Source organism: Hydra vulgaris, chromosome 11, assembly GCF_038396675.1.
Source record: "Hydra vulgaris chromosome 11, alternate assembly HydraT2T_AEP".
Lineage (NCBI taxonomy): Eukaryota > Metazoa > Cnidaria > Hydrozoa > Anthoathecata > Hydridae > Hydra > Hydra vulgaris.
Genome location: NC_088930.1, coordinates 49,354,805 through 49,378,624, shown reverse-complemented (window position 1 = coordinate 49,378,624; position 23,820 = coordinate 49,354,805). Strand labels below are relative to the sequence as shown.

Sequence of the window (23,820 nt, the reverse complement as noted above, 5' to 3'; positions counted from 1 at the left end):
TCACAAACTATTTTAAAAGCATTCTCTAAATTATCCTTTTCGTTTGTCATATAGCTTCTGAGTAGCATTGATAATTTAATTAAATTTTAGCGCCTTCTTAAAATAAATCCCCCCGAAACTTTACGATATTTCATTAAGATCAAAGCAAAGCCGCAGGAACATATTTGTTCCGGTAGATGATAAATTGCATTAGCGCAAAAACCAAAGTTTTCTCGTCTGACTTCCCAAAGTTCACGGGAAAAAAAAAGTCAGACGAAATATCGTCTACCCTAGTTATAATTCTGGTAATTTTTTTATTATATTTTTGAAATATTTGAGTGATACGCATGTCATGTCGGAAGATATTAAAGACCCAGTTTTATACATCATATTCATTGAGATATTTTTCTCAGTTTATTATCCATGGTAATTATAATTAGCGACTCCTCATGATGCTTTAATATTTTTAAATTTTATTAAAAATATACGTTGTTTTGATATTTTTAAATTTCCTTTAAAGTAATCGTTGTTTTCATATTTTGATTTTTATCTAGTTTAGCTTATGAACATTATTAGATAAAATGTACCATAATTTTATGTTGGAATACGATGAACAGCGCCGGGGGCGAACCGCTCTTGTCACATAATAAAAAGCTTTATTTTTTGATTGCAACATTCGTTAATAGAATATTATCAGACAGACTCAAAAAGACAGAACATAAAAAAGTATTAAAAATTCGACCTAATAAAATTCTCTTTTCTAATAAATCAATAAATATATGAATAAAAGTCATAACTCTGTTCCAAATAAAAAAGGGAACAGCGAGAAATTATATTTAAAAAATGTAACATAATAGAAAAAAAATAAAGAAATATTTCTTTGAAAATAGAGTAAATAATATTTTTTAAATTCACACATAAAAAAAGCGAAAAGAAGTATTATCATAAAACAAAACTGTTAAACTCTTTTCTCTGACGATTTTTATCAAAAATAAAAGATAAAAACAAGTCAACTTAATAAAGCAGCAGCTTTTATAAATTTTCTGATATTAAGAAACTTGGAGATAAAGTTCAAACAGACCCACCCTCCCCCCTCAACAACAAAAAAAATTAATTTACAATAACTATCTTGAAATAACTTAGAAGCACTTTATATGAAAAAACTGTCGAATAAATACATATAACTATAATTTTATACAAGACTAATAATGTAACAATAATTCGCTAATCTATGAAATCAATTAAAATGCAATTCATTTTTTGTTTTGATTGTCACAATAGTAACAAAAGCAACAACAGTTAATTATAGCACTAAAACAAATAATTTTTAATAATAAAAACAATAATTACCAATAGAAAACAACACTTAACAACAATAATTACTACTAAAAAAAAATAGTTAATGACCACAAACAACATACAACACAAGTAACAAACAGAAAAAAATATACTTTATAAAATACTCTGTTTATACTATACAGAAAATAAATCCGATAGCAAATTATTAATAACTCTCAAGTAAAACTAAAAGTATTAATTATGGAGAGATAACATTGCAAATCCTATCAACTGCTTTTCATCTCTTTCGTTTGACTCGTCCGAGTTCTGTTAATGATAAATTAACTTTTATGATGAAAGCCCTTTTTCATTATATAAAATTTTTAAATTTTTAAAAGGAGAAAATTTTGTGTTATTTTAAATAATTGAAAAACTTACCAAAGCAAAAACAAGCTGCTTATTTTCTGGAGGATTAGTAATCATCTTGTTCAAATTGGCACCAACTATAAATAAACTTCTTTTTTTAATTAACGTTTTAATACAAATACTGCCACCAATCAAATTCAAATAAACTCAAACACTTATCCAAGTTTAAGTTTTAAAAAAATTAAATAACCACAAAAATTATACCTAAAAGTAAATCTTTTCCATCAATTAATCCCGCTGACATAAGTTCTTGAGAAACTCCTTCGACAGTATCTGTTGAAAAGCAAAAAATCGTTAAAGAAAAACTTTAAAAATAAATTTGGAATCTAAAAACGATATATCAGCAAAACTTTAAAGTTATCGAGAATTGTTTAAATAAGAGTCCTGAGAAAAAAAAATCTCCTAAAGCTAATAATGAAGAATATAATAATAACAAACATTTTTTATTTAACTGTTTTTTGCCTAATGCTTGCCTGTATATTATATCGCCACCTTACAGTATCAACACACCTCAATATTTTGAGACGCGTTGCCACTACAATACAAAAACAAAAAGATTTATTTATAAAAAATTCAAAGACAAACAAACAAAAAAAGTGACTATAAAATGTGAAAGAAGACAAAATTCAACTTTTTGATTTGCCTTTAAATTGTAAAATGTGACTGTTAGAAATATAAACGTTATTAAATATAGCGCTTGTAATTTTAAACAATTATTATAATTTGAAATTTAATATTATAAATGAGATTTCATAATCGAGTTAATTACATACTAGAATTAAAACAATGTTTTGAAAAACATTAGTGCTCTATCATTTATATCACATCTTCACTTTGCACAGTGGGCCAGGTGGTGGAAATAAATAATATTTGAAAATTTTTTTGTGTTACTAATAAGCATGGAATAGATGTTCATTATAAAACCTCTCTTTTTATTACATAATTTAATAAAATCAAGTATTATCTTTCAAATGAGCTGTTACAACACTATTTTTCAAATGAGCTGTTACAACACTATTTTGCACTTAAGTTATGTAGAATAAAATGATTTCAAATAACACCGTATTTGAAGTACTTTTTTTAATTAAAATTTCACTTATATAGTCGAATACTTTTACGGTCCAAAGTGGTTCGTAATTTGAGGCTTGAAACAAATTGTTCAATATGTATATTATCAATACAACTTTGGTTGATAATCCGCGGATGTCCGCCTGGTCTCTAATAATGATTTTTACAAGTTAAATGATGTATCCGATTTTATATGGCGAAAACGTAAAATTTATTTTATTCTAAGTGGTTATGCAATTATTGGGTCTCAGCTAGGGATGTGAATTCCGTTTCAGTTGGAACTACAATATTTCAGGCCAGAATACCGAAATTTCACATGTCTTAAAATATTAAGACATGTGACAGTCTGTGTTAAATAAAATATTTATATATATATATATATATATATATATATATATATATATATATATATATATATATATATATATATATCTATATATATATATCTATATATATCTATATATATATATATCTATATATATATATCTATATCTATCTATATATATCTATATATATCTATATATATATATATATATATATATATATATATATATATATATATATATATATATATATATATATATATATATATATATATATATATATATATATTACATAGTATATATATATATATATATATATATATATATATATATATATATATATATATATATATATATATATATATATATATATATCTATATATATATATATAGATATTATAGGTTATAAATATATATTATGAAGTTACAATCCAGTTCTGACCGGAATTCAAAATTTTCAACCCAGTACACCCCTAGTCTCAGCAACACTAGATTAGTGTTACAAACTTATTTTATTATTAACAAATCTTAAAATACCTATTTATAAGATTTTGTACATGAAATTCATATTTTTATATAGTTAAAACATGAAAAATATTTATATTTGTTCATACATAATACATGAAAACTTGAACTTAGCTAATCCTACTATTTTGAATACAGTTGTAAATGGCATAAACTTAACTGCAAATAATAACCTGTCTAATTTCATAAAGCATATTTCAAAAAGGTATATATGCAAAAACTCTAAAATTTGTTTTGAAGAGAATAACAAACAATGGCTATAAAATGAACCAATACCAGTTCAATTTGTAACTGATAATAAAAAAATTCTACTAACTGCTTCCATTGATAAAGAAAACTCTGGTCTTATTCAACTGTAGTATCTGGCAGGCCCCAGGTGATTTTGATACTTTTAGTTAAACAAAGAAAAGAAGTTTGACGCCATTATTTGGATCACATTCATCTTAAAAACTATTGTTTGCATCAGGTTGTAGTTTATGCCAAGATAGTCAAGAAAAAGAAGCTCAAGCTGTTTTAAAATTATCAGAATGAGTTTTGGTTCAAAAAAAATTTTAAATCAAAATTTTTATATTATATACACAAAAAGGTTTAAGCTTTAGGTGCCTTTTTATATGGATTATGTAGTAGTTTCATTAAATATAAAATAGAGCCCTGGAACTGCATAAAAATACTTAAAAATAGTAATTAAGAATGTGTTAAAATTTTTAAATGCATAAAATAATTTTTAATCAGACTGCCACATCAAAATTAGTCTAGTTTATAATATTGATGCTTTCAGAAAAGTTACTTAAGCTAGAAACTATGCAAAATGAACCCTTGCCAGGCATTTCAGGTGTCACTATCAACCAAATAAAAGTCCATAGTACCACTACATTTGTTGTATAAAAATACTCAATGTGGTAATTATGGGAGTAATCCAATAAAGTTATTGCTTTTTCCAGTTTTATTTTTTCCATTTATATTTGTTAAGGTTAATTAAATATGTAGTTGCTTAGCAATTTAGGTATCCATAGCAACCCAAAATTAAAATTAATGTCACCATTAAAACCGCAATCCTCAAATTAGTAAACAGTACAAAAATGATTCTTAAATCTTTTTATATGATGAGTTATTAGTTTTGATCAGGAAAAATGAACTCTGGCCAACAGTGCTTTGTAACAAAATCTCCACTAACTATCTCTCCTAATCAACAGCCACAACAAAGCTAATGCTTGAACATATAAACTAGTATTTTAACATTCATTTCCTTGTCCATTTATTTTCTTTTTATTTTTATATTTTTTACTTTAATCACTGAAAATTACTTGCTTTAATTTTCCCAAAGACCACTCAATTCTCTTAGACCACCTTAATCTTGTGACATGATCTCTGGCCATTATTATGAGTTTTCTAACAGCTGCATAAACACCAACATTTTTTCTCATTAAAATGTTTCTAAGCTTATTTGAAGAAAGTTATTTTTTACAGTTTTTGTTAAGTGTGTTAATAAGTCCACAATAATTTAACCTAAGATCGGCCTTAATTGATGAAATATAAAACTATTTTCATTCTTCGTAGTTTTTAAACTATCTGAATCTTTCATAATAATGGAAGTCACCTGTAGTTTTAAATGTTTTCAGAGTATTTCTGGTGCAATTTTAATCTTCTTACTATTTCTTTGTTACTGGTTATGGAGCCATCCTTCATAACTATTATTTGCCACTTTGTTGCTGTGCTTAGTGATTTTTGAACCATTTTGGTTTATCTTAACTTTTAGATCTTATCAAAATATTAATAAAAGATTTAAATGTGACTTAACTGGTCATCATAAGTTTAAGTAACCTTATATGTCAAACTGAAATATAAGTCAATAAAATAATTTAAAGTCATAGTAGGGTTGAGAAAAAAATAGAAAGGAAATTGTTATTGACATGTTAGTTCTCGAGAAATAATTTTTCTGTTGTGCAATAAAAAAAAAACTTTTTTGTTGAAAGCAAATATTTTGTTGAAAGCAAAAAAAAAAAACACTCACACAAAATTAAAAAATTAGATAAGAAGGTTGTATAAGCATTAATTAAAAATCTGATACCTTTTTTCAAATTAAATTCAAAGCGTATGTCATTCAGTTCTTTCTCTGCATTCCTAAAATAATTAAATATTAAAAAATATGATCAATCTTTTTTTTCTTTTGTAAGTTGCAATAATGCAAAAAAAAAAAAAAAAAAAAACCTCAGTCTGAGAGTTAAATCAAAAATAGTAGTTTCTGTAGGATTTTCCACTAATATCTGAGAGTCATTTAAATCTAAAAAAAAAAAAAAAATTAATTAGATCACCTGACTTTTTAGCTTCACTACTTTCACAAAAAAAAACATAAAATAAAATACAATTTTAGTAAATGACACAATTACACCAACAATAATCACATGGATGTTACTTAAATGCAAATAAATCTTTTAACTATTAGAATCACTTTATACTGATGAATTGTAGTACTTCCATTTCTATTTCCTATTTTTTGAATATTACTCTATATATAATATTTCTTCTATAACTATAAGCTTATATATATTCTACATAATATATAAATCTTTTTTATTTAGTTTTCTTAATAGAATTATTGTAAATAATTCTATTAAGAATTGATTAAAAACTGTAATTCAACTTACTGCTTGTGAAACTTATAATTTCAGCATGTAAAACTTAGTCATCTGTATAGATAACTTTCACCATCAGAAAGTTAGACTGACTCACTATAACTTATAAAAATATTTTAGAAGAATCTTTACTGCTAATTTTTAATCAACATAACTAGTAAACAACTTTAAATTGGCATAAAAAGTTAACCTAAAATAATGGTAGTACCGCGCCCAACTTGTTTTTCAGTGCAGCGGATTTGTTTGTCAAGTTATGTGTTTCGGAGTTATAGAGTTTTAACCAAAGAGTTATAGAGTTTTAACCACAACTAAAGTAGCCGGAGAGAGGGTTTTAACCACAACGAAAGTAGCCCCCTCCACTCATGTTCTTGGGAAGGTGAATTAAAATAAAATAAAAAAATTGCTAAACTCAATAATGAAACTAAATATTGATGAAACTTATGGATGACCCAATGAACTATATAAGTAAAACTGACATTATGATAACTTGTTTTGTAAAAAATCTGCTAAACCAACCCTATAACCTCCTGCCCCACTCACACACAAAACAACAACAACCTCTTGTATCTGACAATCCAGTCACACTGGTAGCAGTAGATATTACATCAGTTGTAGTATTTTCATTATTGTTCTAAAAGAAAAGAAAAATTTTTGTTCTTAAACATTAGGGTTAACCAAAAAAAAAAAATTTTTAATATTAGGTTTGTTATATTGTGACAAACCAGGTTATCTAAGAAAAATGCAACAAAAAAAGAGCTAGCACAGTTGAATATTTGAGCAAATATACACTTTTTATCATTTTTCTAATAAATGGAATAAAATAAATTCTATAATAAGTAGCTAAAATGTAATGGAATGTTAAATTAAATATATGTTAAAAATGTAATGGAATAAATTAAATAATCATTTTTAGTTTAAAACTATTTATCTGATTATTTTAAAATGCAGTTTTTAAAGAGATTCTTTACATTTTGCTACTTTCTATTGATTGTTCTTATAATGCCATCTCTAGGATTAGAGACAACACCTGTCTCTGTTACAGAGAATAGTTGCTACAAATTTCACTTATTGTTCTACTGTTTGATGTGACAGAATAAGTTTTCAAAAGTTACACTCAGTCGCTGTGTACCCTGCATAGAACTTTGACCAAATCTCTATATCTGAGACACTTAACAGAAAAGGTTTGTGAAAAGCATCTTTTTCCAAGGAATTAAAGTCGATGTAGTCAGTAGCAACAAAAACATTTTATTCCTAATTAACTTTCTTAACTAAGCTTACTTTCCTGCATCTATAACTATTATAAACCTAGTTATTTAATATAAAGTTTTCCGGATAAACAAAAAAGAATTTATATCAATTTTTGGTTTTATTAATTTCAACAAAACAACCTGCATGAATTTTACCACTTCAAATACATGTTCTAGCCCATCTGTAAAGTATTTACTTTTAATTATATAGAATCATACAAGGACAGAAAATACAAGGACATGCATAGCAAGATAATAAACAAAATAATAACCCATATTTTTTATGAAAATTTGACTTTAAAAATTTAAATTTTAATGAAAATTTTGTTTTGTTTTTTGTTATTTACCTCCTCAAGGCCAAGAAGGCCACTACAAATGAGGAGGCTACTTAATAGTGGTTATAACCCTCTCTCAACTCTATAACTCCAAAACACAAACCTTGACGAACAAGGCTGCTGCGTGGAGAAACAAGTTGAGCGCGATACTACCAGGGACGTGGTGGGGATCGAACTCGAGACGTCTCGCTTATGAAGCGAGCACTTTACCACTACACCACTACCAATTTAACTTAAGTATGACATTATTGCGTTAATTTTTTTGAATGTAACAAACAATTATAAGGATGTTGGTTTGTAAAAACAATTCAAATAATTAGCTAAGTAATTTTTTACAAAAAAGTGAATTATTTGGTTAAGCAATTTTACTTATCTCCACAACTCTTATAAAAATAATATAAAAGAACTTATGACATTGGTTTCTCTGTTGAAAACCTCTGTTGGGTTTTCAATGGTCAAATCAGTTGTAGATATGTATTTTTAGTTCTTAAGCATGTTGAGTGTAAAATTGTACCAGGTTCATGAACACATAGATCTTTCAAATAGCTGCCTAATTTAACAGCATTACTTAACGAGAAATGTTGATTTTTACTTAAAATTGTATTCATTGACTCTCATTAACAATCTCTTGTTATTTCTCACTTTTATTATTTTGTGAGTTACATTAGGTATACTAATTTATATGATTTTTCCTAGTTGCTTCTCTATCAAACGCTTCAAACAAATGCTCAAATGGTAGTTCATCAAAGAGTAAAATGCAAAATCTTTATTGTTGTAGGCTATAATTTTTTTAAATGTGTAAAAAATTACCAAATATCCAACGTGTGTTAGTAGCACACCATCACATCCTATTACGCCCAGTTTACGAAATCAAAACCCAGCTTAATTTATTTATAAAATAAAGTTACTGATAATGTTTTCAGCAGAAAAAAGCAAAACATAACCGACATACATGGAGCCTGGTTGTTTTTAAATTTAAAAATGTGACTTATTTATAGTTCTTCAAAACCCTGCTGACTTAAGTTACAACAGAAAACAGAGTTTTATCCTTCTACCCATCAAATACAGCCATTGTAGTTGGTTGTGCTTATTCTTGCTCTGCTTCTTCTTGCTCCGCATTCCAAGGTGTGAGCGATTATTCACATTTTTTCTTTTTGCTTATTCTTGTTCCCCATGTGAAAGTGTGAAGTGCGGTTTTTATTATTATATTTTTTTAATTATAATTCTATTTTTGTAATTATATTTGGTCACAATACAAAAATCTTGCAAAACACTTGAAACAATGGCATTTTTATTGCTCTGTCTGATAATCAACAGCAAGCACTAGTTAGAACTGTTATTCAGTTTTAGAAGTTTTGATTATAGTACTTTTTTTTGTTTGTTTCTTGTTTGAATACTGATGATTTTGAATATAAAAAAAGGAAGAAAATTATTACTTTTTTCATAATTTTCAAAAATTCAAATGCGATGCGCTAGATCCAATTGTAAAATATTTGTAGTTTTATTATATGCATCTTTCTGTAACTTTAACCAAGCAGAAAGATATTTTTTACTTATAAATGATTTTTTATTTCATTTATTTACCATTTCAACACTTTGTTAACCTAAAAACAGCCCCTAGCTACTATTATATAACTTATTTGATTTCATTTATTGGAAAAACAGTAAAAAGTGTTTATTTATTCAAGTATTTAAGTGCAATGCCCTAGCTCCAGACCTAAAATAAAGGTATTATTTTGCATTTTCCTTAGACACCCTAGAGGCAAGTTTTACGTGGTATAGCAAACCATAAATAAAAAACTTTTTTCGGCCCAACCTAATAGATATACAATAGTTTAAGTATAATTCATAAAAACTTTCCAGTTTCATACAGGTTATTATAATATTAGGATTAAAATATTAGGATAAAGATTGCAAAAACAAACAAAATCTCAATAAAAATAGTTTACCTCTAAAGCAACTAAATTTTCCTAAAAAATTTCAAAAAACTACAAATTAAATTTAATATGATTTTAACTTTTATATATATATATATATTTTAAAAATTCTTATCTCTTAACTCTTGGGCATAAAGACATACTTCACTAGAGTGTTCATCTTGATTGTCAGTATCTATTTCAAACTCCCATTCACCAGCTGCATTTTTATAAGCTCTTCCTGAATTAGGTTTCCTCTTAAACTAAATATTAAATACACATTGCTAATATTATATGATATAGGAAGAAAAATGTAAATGTAAATCTTAATTAGTAAAACTTAAATTTAATAAATATTACAAGTTATACCTTTTTACCACGCTCAGAAAGACTTGGTGCTAATTCAATAAGATTCTGTATTAAATACTCTTTATTCTAAAATAAATGCTAGAATATTATATCTTAAGTTACCTCTGGAAACAGTGTGTTTGCAACTTATAGAAGAAAAGTATAAAACACACCAATTGGCAATATAATTGAAAATATAAGTAGAAAACACATTATAGTTGGCAAAGCCATCATGCCATTCCTTTTTCATTGAAAGTAAGTTTACAACAATCACAAAAAACAATAAATGAAATGTTAATTAAGTAAAGAAAGAACTAACCTTTGCTTTCTTAAAAAAAGAATGCTTCAACAATTCTGTTGCATCAGGTCTAAAATATATAACAATCAAAATTTATTAGAGTAAAACTATTTCATGGGCATCTAATTTTTTTTTTTTTACTGTCTTAATTGACTCAATGAATTTTATAAAAACTACTGAATGAGAACTCATTTTAACATGAAATTCATAACAGGATAATTCTTTATTTGATTAGTAAAATAACTTTTTTTTTTGTAAAAACAATAAATTAAAATACAATAGTTATTTGTAATAAACATAAATAAAAAAAATTAAATTATACCTCCTCATACTGATAACAAAACATGTTTTATTTTATAAGCGTATTTAATTGCTATCATAAAATGCTTTAAAACATACTAGCCAATACTGACTTAACACCTGATGACTAAAAAATGAGACAACTTTAAAATTGTTATTATAGCCATAGTTACATAGCTATCAAATTTAATTTAAAATAAATTTATAAACAATTATATGATATTCAAAAAAATATATTTATTGGTTTTCAATAACATCATAAAAAGCAATTCGACCTAGACGAACTGAAGTCATTGAGGCATAACGTTTTGCCACTTCTGGATCCATTTTGTTAAGACAATTCAAAATACGCCGTTTGAGTTGAGGAATGCTTGTTGCTTGTCAATTATCCTCATAGACTAAGCATTTCAACTGACCCCAAAAGTCTTCAATCGGTCGAGCTTCTGGTACATTGGGTGGATTTTTTACCTTTGGCAGGTATTTGATGTTATTGGCATCGAGAAAAGAAACCACTTCATTTGCATAGTGCAAGCTAGCTAAATCTGGCCAGAACAAGTACTCTTCATTTTTATAATGTTCATCAATGAAGGGTATTAACCGCTTGCGGAGTCATCCGATGTATGCTTGTTTGTTGATTGCCTGGCCACTTTCAAAAAACATTTTTGATGTCCCTTTGGGCAATATAATCAAAGAGACTAGCACTTTTTCCTCATACTTCTTCTTTCTTTTGAATTTGACGTTGCTAGTTGTAGATAACACGTCACTAGAATAGAAGCCATCATTGCAAGCCAATGTTGTATTCGCATATGTGAAATATGATTCGTCATCCAAGACAAATTCAGAATTGCTAAAATTGCGATATATATGCCGACACAAAGGTTTGATTCAAGCTAGTTGGCTTTCGCTTTGATGTGGAATCTTTTTCTTCTAGTAATATCTAATATAGTCTTGTTTTTAGATATATTCAATTGGTCACAATTGAATCTTCGAGCTACTTGACGTTGTGAAACACTGTGATGATGATAAAATGCCTTTTTCAATTGGTCTATGTGCTTTTTGTCCATTTTTTTCGTTGATAGCCTAAATTATTGTCTACACGTTCTAGAGCACGATATATGGTCGCTTTTGATGCTCCTTCATCTAGAAAGTGTTTTACTGTGAAGATTTTTGGCTTTTCCAGATGCGAATTTCTAAATTGGCAAATGCGTTTTCTTAGGTCTTCTTGCAAACTTGTTTTATACGGAGCCATTTTAATTAATATTTTAAAACTATAATTTAATTTTAATAGAGTATTAAACTCCCTATAAATATACTAATTTATTTCAATTGCATAATCATGAATAGCATACATAAATTGATTTAAATTTTGTCTCATTTTTTAGTCATCAGGTGTTATAGTTTAATTTTTAACCAATTATAGACAAATTTTATTTTAACCAACTAGTCTGTATTTTTAACTTTACACGCAGTACAAGTTAAAATACAGACTAGTTGGTTGTATTTTTAATTTTATACACACTTTAGAGGCAACAGAATGTGCATTAATTAAATTATATTGCCATAGGTATAACGGAGTACATATACAGATTTAACGATAAGCAGAATGTAAATGCATAAACCAGAGGTTTTGGTTTGGGCAGACACTCTTTTTATTAAAAGAAAACTCTTTCTCAAATTTTACATTTATTCCACCCTTGCTTTATAGACACACATTTAAAATTCTAAACTAAAAAAACACTCTATTAAAAATACAGTAGGTTGAAAATTCAATCAACTGAAATCTCTTTATGCTGAAAGGTCCATACCAAGTCTCTAGTATTACTGTGACCAACTTGTTTCTCAGCACAGCAGCCTCTTTTGCTCATGTTTTGGTGTTAAAGGATTGAGAAAGGGTTGTAACAACAACTTTAAAATAATATTAAAAAAAAAAAGAATATGAGTAACCTCAATTGTAATGAAGAGCTATGAATTCTCTTAATGAAGTAATTTTTTGACATGAGTGCCAGTAAGTGCAGTAGTTTGTTGCAGTATAACAAGGGTCAGTGAGAGTCAGTAAACTGTTTTAATTTCTTATAGCTGTGCATGTAATGTAAATAGTCAATGTAATGTAAGTGTGTGTGCATACTGTAGTAGCATGTGTTATTAGTCAGAAATTAGTTGAAAGTCATTTAAACTGGTATAACATAAGCTCATCATGAATTCTAGTAGTCATATAACATATTTATTAAAAAACCTATTACAACTAAATAATCTAGAATACTAAAATAGAATCACAACATTATAGCAACAGTAACTTGTATATATATTACGCCTTGGTTAGACAAATACAGTATTTTTTTAAAAAGTTCATGTATTAATTCAAATAAAAATACAAAAACTTATGATTAAAAACCAAATTATATGATTTTAGAAAGTAAATAATTAAGATCAACTATAAGTCATCATTCATATTATAACTTTATAAACTAAATGATTTTGAAATAAGTTTCTAAAAACAATTTTTTTGCTTAATTCTAAAGACTTATAATTTTGAAAAATAAATTTTTTTCTTTTTATTGAAAAATATTTGAGAAATGTTTTAATTTTTTAATTAAATCATTGAGCAAGTAAATAATTCAGTGAAAGCATTGAGAATTTTATTTATGACTAATAAATATGGGATAATTTTCAGATAAAATGTATAATTTCTAAACTCTATAAAAATAGAAAAATACATTTAAGCCTGGCCCAGATGCTTTAAAACTAACACTTTTAAGTCATAATGCGGCCATGAAGTTTTTTTGTTAATTCTTTTTTCATGGTTACAAATATGTAAGATTATTACTTACTAGTTAACAATAACTAAAAAATCTATTATACAGCAAAAATGCAGTATTTTTTTTATTTTTAGGTTTTGTCTTACATTTTTAGTGTTTTGTAAATGTTTAGTGTTTTATGTTTAGTTTTTTATCTTACATGTTTAGTATTTTATAAACGTTTTGTGTTTAGTTATAAATGTTTAGTGTTTTATAAATCATAACAAACATTAACTCACAGAAAAAAATATTTTTTTGCACAGAAGAAAAAATCTCTTCTCTATAGAAAATAAATTTAAAATAAACTCGAATCAAAATTATTTACTTATTTAAGAATTAAATACAAAACCTAAACCAAACTTATTTACACATTACAAAAAGTAGTTTATAGGTAATTGCTGTTTATCCACTATTGCAACAAATCTCTTAATATAATACCTTACTATGTAAAAAAGATTAAAAAAAAAACAAAAACTGTAAGAAAAAAAATAAAACATAATATACAAATGAACAACCTTGACAATGGATCTTTCTCCAAGCATGATGCAATCATTTTACGAAACTGCCTTGAGTATTTTTTGTAAGCATCTTTTGAATCTGTACACGTTTCTAATGTTGGTGGATCACCTTCTAACGTAAGCATTAAGACCTATTATAAAAAGAGAAAGTAGAAAATCTGTTAAAATATAACCAGTTAAAAGTAAAAGTATAGTGTATCAAAAAGAAAAAAAAGAGAGAAAAAAAAAATACTAATTTATTTAAAAACTAAATAATAAATCTATATACAAAGATCAACATATTTTAAATTTCACCAACAACTTATGAAATGATTTTGGTATTTTCCAAAAGCTTGCACAGAGCACATTACATTTGTTACTATCTAAATTTTTTTTCTCATGAAATTTTCAAAATTTTTGTGTTTTTGCAAAAATAATTTTTTCTTTTTGAACTATTTTATTTTTTAACTCCGAGCTCTGGGTATTTTGGATGATTAGCCTTTTTATGCACAATTGATCACATTTATTGATATGTAAAAGAACTTTACTTATGCACTCTTTAAGACATATTAAAGAAAAAATTTATTTAGCAAATCAAAGGTGTGAACAAACATAAGTTACTTTTTTGCCACATATGTAAATAGTTTATTAAAATCAAATATTCCAGCAAATTGGTGTACTTAAATCTCATGCTTTTTTCTCATCTACATTTGGAAATGTATTACCTTATGTTATACATCTACCTATTCAAAGTCTTTTGTCAAGACATAAAGATTTTGTGAAAGCTTTAACTAGCAAATCCTAGCACTTTTTAAAATGTGACTTTGCAAAGAATAAAATCAACAAGCAATGCTTTTTATTCCAAAACTCTTTTAAAAAGGACTATGACGTTTTTTTTTGCTGAAAAAGTTGAAACTTCAAAGTTTCTTTTCAAACTTGTCATTGTTATTATGCTTTTGAATTGCAGTTTCTAGTCAAATAAATTTTTTTACTAGAATATAAATTGTTTTATTTGTGCTATTTATTATATTTTATTTATCATTTACATATTACTATTATTATTACTACTATTATTATTGATATTATTATTACTATAATAATAAATATAACAATAATCTAAATATTAATACTGCGATGTTAACATTTACCTTTTAACATTGTCTTATGCAATTTTAAAGTAGCTTCTAGGTTTTTTTAAATGCATTTCTTAAACTTTATGTTATCTTTTAAGCAAGATCTGCTAGCAAATATGAGCAGATAAGTCTTTCTTAGCTTTCAAGAGAATTTGTGTTGTTCTTTGTTTATTTTAAAATAATATTAGTAGTTTTAGTAAACAAACTTTTGTTTGTTGTTAACTGTTGAGTTTCTAATTTGCTTTGTTTAGATTCTTATCAAGTTAAAAATGACTGGTAATATATATATTTTTTTAATACAGTGTGATTTCTATTTGGATAAGTTTTGTCTTTAGTCTATTTCATAATATTTTCGGTTGCTAACAAAAAAAGTTTTATTTTATTTTTATATATCATTTTTAATGATATATTTTAATTGAAATACAACATGTAATGTTGCAGTAACATGTTATGTTTCATTATGTTATGTTACATTATGTAATGTCGCATTATATGTTACATTATGTAATGTCGCATTATATGTTACATTATGTAATGTCACATTATATGTTGCCTCATGTAATATTACATTATGTAATGTTTAATTTAGTAAACTTGACATGTTAATCATTAGTCATAATGTTCCATTATGTAATGTTACATTATGTAATGTTTAATTTAGTAAATTTACTATGCTAATCATTAGTCAGCAGTTAGGGAGAAACTAGAATTCTACGGTGATAAAAAAATAATTTTGCTTACTAGTAACATTACAAATCCAGTTTTTATGGTTAATTGTGCAATGGCTATTTGGTGTGTTTATGTTGTTTTTGTCATTAACGATAATTTTTTTTCCTCATAAAAATTATTTTATGCGTTTTTAACTCTTTTTTAACACAGTATTTGCCTCTCCTTAATAAAGTTTTATTAATAAAAAAAAGCATTAATGCAACCCTCTATTATTACTAAGTTCTTAGATGCTTCTTGATACCACAATTAATGATGACTATATATAAGAAATGTTTTTTGAGTTTTATGCCTACTAATTTATGCTTTAATTTTTCAAATAATTTATTAACTACATTTGTTCCTTAAGTTCAAATATTTCAATAAATGAAACAACTCACTAAGTTGTAGCTTATAATCATAAATTAAAATTTGAAGTTGTAGAAAGTTGCATTAGTTTCCAAATTTCAAAAGGAAACCTAACCATTGTAAAGTTTATAATAGTTTGCACAAGTACTAAAGTTATAACACTTTTACAACCTAATGTTGCTTTAGTTTGATGAACTTTTTCATAAGAAAAATGAAATAAAACATTATTTTAAAATATCTTCTTTTAGAAAAAATCACCCTGAAAACAAGAAATATATTTAACATATGCTAAATCTATTACCAACAAATTTTCTCATTTATGAACATTGTTTATCACTTTTGATTGCTGTAAATAAATCAAAGTTGTAGCTTTTTCCTTCTTTTTTTTTTGTGACAGTATAAAGTTTTTGAATTACTTTAATTACCATTTGGCACACTGATTACTTTCTGGCATCTCAATTATAGATGGTTCCTGCTTTTAGTGATTCTTCAATGACTATTCACTCCATAATAAGACCACCCAATGTTTTTGGCATAAGTATGATACTTCTGACAAGTTCTTGAAGTCATTTTATTCTAAATATGATAAGTAAAGAACCTGAACCTTATGTTACATGGTACAAAAATTTTATTTCATCTCTTCATCAAGAATTACCAAGAATTGTTCCATATACAAACTCTGCTTCAAGTTTTCACACTTCTTTAAAAGTTCAAACACAAATAAATATGCAATTAGGCTTGGCCAGGAAGGTGTGCTATTTCACGCCATAATATGACCATAATGCTTTTAAATGAAGTAACTAATGATTTTATTTAAAGTATAAATGAAAGTTGTATAAATTTTTGTATAAGCGAGAATTCTAAAAAACAATTGTTTCTTTAACAGACTATAATATAAGAATAATATATGCTAAGAATCATTAAAGTTAATACACTTGAAAAAAAAGAAAAGCTTTGTTGAGAAGAAATTCAAAAACAAACTTTTTTGAAAGCCGTTTAAATTAAATAACTTTGGTCTTTACTTATGTTGTTATATTATTGAAATGCATTTAAATATTTTTACTTTTAATCAAAGCGCAATATATAATTGAAGTATAGAATCCCCTTTTAATCAAAGCGCAATATATACTTGAAGTATAGAATCCCCTTTTTAATCTTGTAGATTTTTTTTTCAGTAAACTCACAAGACAAAAATAAGTTTGAATAATCAAATACCTTCATAGCAGGATATTGCGCATACGGAGCTGTACCAGTTGCTAACTCAATTGCAGTTATTCCAAAACTCCAAATATCAACTTTGTGATTGTATCCACTTGCCTAATTTAAAATTTAATAAATTTAAATTTATTTTGAAGGATTTATTTACTTAAAAATTACAAACTTTTACAAAACAATTTATCAACGAGATGTTTAGTTACAATTTTATTGAACTTTTTCTGCCAAAAGAACCTGCCTGTTCCATAACTTCTGGAGCCATCCAACAAGGAGTTCCCACAAATGTGCTTCGCATTCTATGACCACGATCAGAAAAATCATGTGTGGTAGAACTAACTCCAAAATCTAAACAAAAATCAGAACAAAAATTTCCTTAGAATTTGTATATTTAAATTTATGAAAAATATTATCTCGTTTTAATTTTTCAACAAAAATAATATTCTATATTGTAATGTTTAAAATTCCAATTAAAATATTTGATTAGAGTAAGAACTTTAGTAAACCTCAATATTGTTTTGATGGAGGGGGAAAATATACAAATATATTAAAAAAATCACAAAGTAGCCATTCAAAATACTAAATATGTTCTTTTCCTTTTTTATGTAGTTTGTAAAAATTTATTCATTTAAATGTGAAAGAAAATAACAGCGGAAAGTAATAATGCAAAAGAAACTAACTTTATGGAAGATAAAAAAAACATGGTTGTAAAAACAAATAATATAGCACATGAAAGTAATAGCAGAAGAAAAAAAAAGTGTATTCAAATTTTGCTTTCAATTAAATAAACTTTTACAAAATAAAAGGAACATTAAAAGTATAAAAAATATTTAGACTAAAAAATAAAGGTAGTGTGAATACCTGCTAGTTGGACACTACCATCAGCACCCAATAAAATGTTTCCTGCTTTCACATCCCTTGTAAAATATTTTGTATAAATATTATAATGACAATAATGCAAACATTTTTTTCATTCATTTATTTATTTTTAACAAATTTAATGCAAGCAATCATTATTTAACTTAGAAGTTAACAGATAGCAATGAGTAAAAGAGCAAGAAAATGATTGCAAAAAAAAAAAAATGATTTAAAAGAAATGGTTGACAAAAGATTTTGAAGAAAATTGTTGACAAAACACTTAAAAGAAATTTGTTGACAAAACACTTAAAAGATGACGGTTGACAGAAAACTTACCTGTGAATATGACCATTTTTGTGAAAATATTCTAGCCCTTTTAAAACTTCTCGCAAAATAGTGGCAATAACAACTTCATCAAGCACACCCTGCAATGGGTCAATTTGACCACTTTTCATTAGATGTTTTAATATATCAAGCACTGATCCTAAAATAACAAAATTTGAGAATTAAAATTTAAAAAGTCAATATGTAACAATTTTTTATTTTTATATTTTATTTTGTAAAGTAGGGACTGGGATGAATTATTCATATCTCTGGAACCAGAAAAGATTCTGTTTAAAACTCTTATTATGAAAACTACTATTATAATAAACCCTGTTTAAAACTATTATTTTAATGAACCCTTGTGTCTAAAATCATCAAAAGCCACAACTGACTAACCTTGGCAAAATGGTAAAAATTGAAAGACTGTATAATAAAAGTATTATACTTACAGACTGTAAGTTTTTTGTTTGTTTGTATATATATTTTTTAAAAAAGCACCGTTTGCGGGGGGATTGAAAATTCATTTATAACAGACAATCAATTTTACAATACAAACTGGTTTTAACTAATTTAATACCAAATTGTAAAAAAATTGTAAAGAGAATGAAGTAATAGAATTTAAAGTAACTAAAAGAAAAGGTAAAAATTATTAATAATATCAACCAAACTTCTATGACAGACTTTTATTTGCTTTTAATCTATAATTACTAAAAATTAGAATATTAATTACCTCCTGCAAGTAGCTTCATAACAATCCACAATTCTTGTTTTACAATAAAAGAAGTATAATAATTAACAACATTTTCATGGTTACATTGACCCATTGTATGAATCTCTTTCTAAATAAAATTAAAACTTCAAAAATTTTAAACAAAACTTTTTCATATCTGAATAACTTTGAACAGATTTTTAATAAAAACACACTCTCATTTCATCTATATCAGCACCACATTTTTCTAAATCAATACGTTTGATAGCTACTTTTTCATCCAGAGGAATATACCTTGCAGCTTGAACAATAGCTGTTGCCCCATAACCTAGAAATATAACCTTACTTATTTTACATACAACAAACAATGATTTACTTTGTTTAACATAATTACTACTACAACACACAAAAACAAAACAAATGAAAACTCAAAATGGTTAATCATTATAATACTAAAAGTACTAAGCATACTTAAATAGTTAACAAGGAACTACCTCAATTAAAATATACTTTACTAAAGCAGTGTCGGAGTGTATTCAGATAATTTTTTCTTATTCATTTTGACAGATCCAATTAATATTAAAACCAAATAATAATGTAAAATGTTATTTGGTTATAATATTATTTGACATTCACAATTTAATATTAAACTCACATTCCTTAACTTTATAATATATATATATATATATATATATATATATATATATATATATATATATATATACATATATATATATATATATATATATATATATATATATATATATATATATATATATATATATATATATATATATATACATATACATATATATATATATATATATATATATATATATATATATATATATATATATATATATATATATATATATATATATATATATATATAATTGATTGTAAAAAAATTATAACCTCTAACAATCTGAAGTTTTGTAATTAAATTCAAATACTAAAAAACCTTTAAATATGATTGGCTGACTATTTTTTTACACATAACTTTGCTTTTATTGGATAATGTTGATCAATGCAACCAATATTTTTCAAAATAGAATGTAAACAGAAAAAAAACTTGTAATTTAATGAAAATATTAGGTGGAAGGAAATCGGTATTTTACAAAAATTATTGCACGACTGTCGTGCAAATATATATCTGCACTACAATTAATAAAATAATATACATATGTTTAATTACATAAAATGTTACATATGTTTCATGTTGCCATTACAAGATAATTTAAATATATACATACATTAAGTATTGCAATTAATTATAACTTTAATGTATATGTTTGTTTTATTGAATTAATTATATAACTTTAATGTATATGTTTGTTTTTTTGAATTGGCTATTTCATAAGTTTTGCTTTTGATGTTGTTGGTTTAACAGTTAAAACCAAATTTTAGTGTAACAAAATTTGATTTTTAAGTAAAAATAAACAATTTTTTTTCAAAATTTAGATCGAATAAATTTTTTGTATTTTCATATTTCAGCAAATTTATATTATTTGATATCATTTGAATTAGAGGAATAACATCAAATATAAAATATGTCTATTCTTCAAACTATATTTAAATAAAATTTGTTTTCTTGTTTAGGAATTTAGATCTATACCTTGGCCTGATACTATATTTCAAATAAATGGACCGCAGAAAACTACTAGTATATTGTGGAAGTGTGCGCAGATGGTTAACTTTAAAATCATTCTTAAAAAAAAATGCTTCAAAAAAAACCCATCCAAAATACCATTGATAATACCATAAAACACCATAAAAACAAAGGTATTATGCAAAGTAAATGGATTGTATTTTTAATAAGAAACATAAAAGAAAGTTTCAAAATATCTAAATATAAGTATTGAATACTAAAATTGTAAAATACAATAGAACTTTTGATAATTTCATATATTTATTTATAGGTTAACAATCTTTTGAAAAAAAAAACTCGTGTTGCAAACTGTTAACATTGTTTTAGAATAAATATTAAATAAATAAAAACAAATCTTACACTTAAAAAAAAAAAATTTTAATAAAATTTTTCATCTAAATCATCGAGAACAACTCAATAGCAACATTCCTTTTTGTCTGCTCGAAGTTTGTATATAAAAAATAAAAAACCTTTACTTTTCAATTTGTTATATAAATGAAAAAATTATGTGTAAATATTTTATAAATGCAGTTACAGTGTAATATTTTCATTGAAACTCATTTGTTCATTGCTTTTTAATAAAAGCTTAATTTTAATTAAAACTAAAACAAAAAATATGTATTTTTAATTTTATAGTCAATACAATACAATGCATATGCAACTGGTAAAAGATTCAAGATATAACTCAATAACTTTAACCAGAAAAAAAGTTGCATTTGTTCAAAAATCTTATTAGCATACGTCATTTGAAGTGTAATGATGCTGGATATGTTCAGAAAGAAATAAAAAAGACCTTGCTTAAAATTTTCATTGAAAATTTTATGCCTTTAATTCTTTTAATAACAAAAAACTCTCACTTTAAAATGTTTGTATATATATATATATATATATATATATATATATATATATATATATATATATATATATATATATATATATATATATTATATATATATATATATATATATATATATATATATATATATATATATATATATATATATGTAAATATATATATATATATATAAATTTAAATATCTTAAATTAAATAAACATGCATCATTTTCTCGAAAAAAACTTAGTTAAGCAGCAACTAAACACAAGTATAAGCTTAACTAATTAATAAATTTACTTAGCAAAATATTCCTTTAACTTTGTTTCAAACTTTTTTACTAACAAAAAACTAAAAAATGCGGAGAAAAAATAGTACCTATTACTTCTAATAGTTCATAATCATCATGGTTATTAGACCAGGCTGATCTAGGTTTAGTATCAACGGTTAGAACCGTCGCCATGTTTTGTTTGGAAGTTGACTTTTGTCTTGATTTCCCAAAAAGCCAGCGTCTGATCTTAAGACACATTGCGTCCAATGAGAATTCATGGGTCAAATACTTTTGGGGTAACAAACAGATCACAAAAAAATACTTTTATGTTGAAAGTGTAAATTATGTCTAAATCCAAGTATCATTAAAAATGTAAAAAATAAAAATAATGGTTTTGCTCAATAAAAACCAAACCAAAAATCCATACATGTTTTAAAAATTCTTCTTACTTTCTAATAACATAAGTAACTTTAAATTATAGAAAATAAATATATATTACAAACTAATTTTACAATAATAAATAATCAAATTGAAAATAATGATCTAAAAAAATTCTTTTTTTTAGTAATAAATATTTATAAAAATACTTGTTATCATTCTTTATAACTGTTTGCATTAAAACTATGCTAAGTATTCATCGACGTTTTTACTAATACCTAATTTAACAAATTCTTTTCATTTCGATGGTGCAACAAACAACGGTATTAAAACTTAAAATATTATAATACCAAATGTGAGGCAAGATTTTTTATTAAACGGACATCCTGTGCAATAATATAACTCAAAAACTAAACTTTTTTTTTAATTCCTATTTAAAAATTATTTTATTCAAACTTTAAGTTAGTTATTTAAAAAGTGTAATTGATAATTATTTATTTTTTAATTATCATAGAAAGTATTGCGGTCAAAATGGTTCGAAGGAGGATTTAAAAAAAACATTTTCTAACTAGTTAGAAAACTGGTATTATCAAATACTGGTGATTGTTTTTTACATTATACAATATATTGACAATGAGGCGGCAATTTTCTTTTAATGATATTTAAACGCATAATTAACACGAAATCTATACACAGTTTTTTAATTTATTTTGATTGATTTTATAAACATTATTTATTAAAATATTTAATGTATAAAATCTTGCGATGGGTAATATTAAGCTTCTTTTCTTTGAAATTGCCTTTCAGAACACGCTGCTAGCTATGTAACTTCTAATTTTATTATTTTTTTTTTATTTTGCTCTTCATATATAGATTTTATTTACAGTTCAAATTAAATTAAATACAAACTTTTTTATATTATTGCCGAACTTAATAGTGCTGTTAGTAGTAGTATTACCCCTTCGAGCATGTTTGATACGGTACTCTTGGCAGCCATTGGAACCGAGATAACGACGAGAAAAAGTTGTAGTACTTTTTTAAAAAGAAAACGTGAACGAAAGTGTATGCATTTATATCTAACTTATGTAAACTTCAAATTACGTAATGCTAAAATATACTAAAATAAACCAAGTTTTCCAGTTTTATTTTCGCTTGAAAATTGCATTTCGGCAACATCTCCTTTTTGATCTATAGCATCTTCTTTTTGATCTATTGCATTTATTTGCATGTTGATCTTTAGCATTTGTTTGCATTTTATAAAGACTTTTGTTTCTTAGTTTTAAAATTTTTGATAGACAACACGTCTGCGTGGCCGAGTGGTTACCTCGCCGAGGTTCGAATCCTACCCCACTTGCGACTTATTTTTTATCTAAATTGCATAGCATCTTATATAACATAGTATTACAATAAACA

General features: G+C 25.2%; 1 protein-coding gene across 1 annotated transcript; it reads right to left on the bottom strand.

The window, feature by feature from the left end:
* Positions 1–720: 720 nt before the first annotated feature.
* Positions 721–22,382, bottom strand: LOC100197110 (serine/threonine-protein kinase OSR1). Its single transcript, XM_065809084.1, has 18 exons — positions 22,137–22,382; positions 19,494–19,606; positions 19,300–19,408; positions 18,582–18,729; positions 18,249–18,304; positions 17,629–17,735; positions 17,391–17,492; positions 13,987–14,120; positions 10,398–10,446; positions 10,100–10,165; positions 9,895–9,993; positions 9,764–9,784; positions 6,791–6,863; positions 5,808–5,880; positions 5,668–5,720; positions 1,888–1,956; positions 1,696–1,760; positions 721–1,584 (listed from the first exon to the last, which is right to left on the bottom strand). The coding sequence occupies exons 1-18, from the start codon at positions 22,285–22,287 to the stop codon at positions 1,513–1,515; spliced, it is 1,560 nt and encodes a 519-aa protein (XP_065665156.1). The 5' UTR covers positions 22,288–22,382; the 3' UTR covers positions 721–1,512.
* Positions 22,383–23,820: the final 1,438 nt, after the last annotated feature.

Bases quoted from the DNA above. Each gene is read 5' to 3' on its own strand.
- LOC100197110 (XM_065809084.1), bottom strand. From the start codon at position 22,287: ATGTGTCTTAAGATCAGACGCTGGCTTTTTGGGAAATCAAGACAAAAG. The intron at 18,730-19,299 runs GTAATTAATATT...TTGTTATTTTAG, and splicing joins TATGAAGCTACTTGCAGGAG to GATCAGTGCTTGATATATTA. The intron at 1,957-5,667 runs GTATCAGATTTT...GCTTTTCAACAG, and splicing joins TGAATTTAATTTGAAAAAAG to ATACTGTCGAAGGAGTTTCT.